Raw genomic sequence first — 1,711 nt, 5'->3', positions numbered from 1 at the left:
TATTATTCATTGTCCAATCTCCACATTTGATGACATATTATAAGATTGAGTTTCCCAACAGAACATGTTACGAATGGTGCTGGTGGGTTTGACGGGTTTAGTCGTGAGTGCAGTTCCCAACTTTGGCATCTTGATTAGCCTCATTGGTGCCACATGCTGCACTCTCTTGGCATTCATCCTTCCTGCTGCCTTCCATCTGTCCATCTTCCGGCAGTAAGTTTTTTTTATAATCAGTGTGTTAAGGAAATGAATGACATTGCTGTGCAATTTATACAATAGTGATTTCTATTGTTGCTAATATGTTTGTCACACAAATGCAGTATGCATCATCAGGTATAGCTAATTCTGACTTTCCTACTCCCAGGAGACTTACGAAGCGACAGTGGTACTTCGACATGTTCTTGGTTGTGCTGGGTGTTATAGGCTCTGTGGTGGGTCTCTGGGATGCCTTCAACAGGATGAGCGAAGGTCATGACCCACTGCTCGAGGTTAATGAGTTTTCACAGTCAACGGGGAGGAACAATAGCCTCCACAACCATATCAAGGTAACTCTTGCACCAGCCAGCAACATAAGTGTGCTTTCAACATCTGTTCTGAAAAACATAACTGAAGCAGAGGCCACTTATGGTAAATTGAATACCACCAAAGACATGACTCAGATGTCTGTCAAAGATGGTAGGATAAAAGTAGGAAAAAATAAGACAACAGTTAGGCCAGTAGAAGAGTTGAATGCAAGCTCACCCAGTTCACCAAGTGCTGCACCAGGAATGTTGACAAATGTAGCAGTGGCTGACAAAAATCACAGTAGTGGTAAGCTAAATCAGATGGGCTCAGATGCCAAGGTACTGATTAAAACAGTAGATCAGCAAGGAACAAGTAAATCAGACTTTCCCAACAAAGCTGAAACAAACAGTTCAATGCCTTCAATTGTGCCTACAGAGGTAAACAACAAAAAGATAGATAGTACAATATCAACTCAGAGAGTTGAAGAAGATACATCAACTTCTGAGGAAGTCCAGCCAGTCCAGGAATCTGCAAAAGAAACAGTCACTAAGAGTAAGAAGACTTGAAAATGTGGGGATTTTACATTCTTTTGTACATATTATGAAATGACACAAACTTTGTGATTTTGGCTGCCTGAGGAAATAGTCTGTAACAGCACACTTATGCTTTCTTAGAACTCATAGTTGTTACATGTTCCATGCATAAAAATAAACTATGTAACATAGACCTTTAAAATTTGTGCAATTTTTTGTGATATTCACAAAATTTAGAATTTCCATAAATTTTCTAGTCTTCCTGTCAGCTGTTTGGTAAACATCTTAATGCTCAGTGACGTTGCAGTAAAATAATAAATGTAGCTAACTTTATTTTTAGAATTTACTTTATTTTTTTATGTTAATTTACATGCTTGTGTGTTGCTGGTGGTGGAATAGTCATGTTTATTTATTACTGGTATACAGTTCTTATCCATTTTCAATGTGTCATGTTCTGACACAAGGTGCTAAATTGGGAATAGTAGCATTCCATTTTTTCCTAAAGTGATGTGAAAAAGTGTGTTTGTTGAAAAGAAGAATAAGTAATATGGAAAAGTGAAAGTTCCTGTTTAACCCTTTTTTTTAACTGCAAAACCTTGTCACTCCTATAGACCTTATTTTTATTCCCCACCTTATTCAAGTCATGGCATTCTAGTTTGTCTTTATATTTAGAA

General features: G+C 37.5%; 1 protein-coding gene across 2 annotated transcripts in view; it reads left to right on the top strand.

Moving 5' to 3' along the window:
* LOC119594163 (amino acid transporter AVT3B-like) overlaps window positions 1–1,711 on the top strand; it is a 29,466-nt gene that overhangs the window by 27,021 nt on the left and 734 nt on the right. Inside the window, exons 8-9 of one of the 2 annotated variants that reach the window (XM_037943235.1) lie at window positions 62–213; window positions 365–545. In XM_037943235.1, the coding sequence (XP_037799163.1) occupies window positions 62–213; window positions 365–545 (333 nt within the window). Of the gene's footprint in view, window positions 1–61; window positions 214–364; window positions 1,681–1,711 lie in introns of those variants that run through there. The other variant, XM_037943234.1, reaches the window with a different exon arrangement.

Source organism: Penaeus monodon, chromosome 33 (genome assembly GCF_015228065.2).
Source record: "Penaeus monodon isolate SGIC_2016 chromosome 33, NSTDA_Pmon_1, whole genome shotgun sequence".
NCBI lineage: Eukaryota > Metazoa > Arthropoda > Malacostraca > Decapoda > Penaeidae > Penaeus > Penaeus monodon.
The sequence above is the reverse complement of the archived record's forward strand: the minus strand, read 5'-3'. Positions and strand labels throughout refer to the sequence as shown.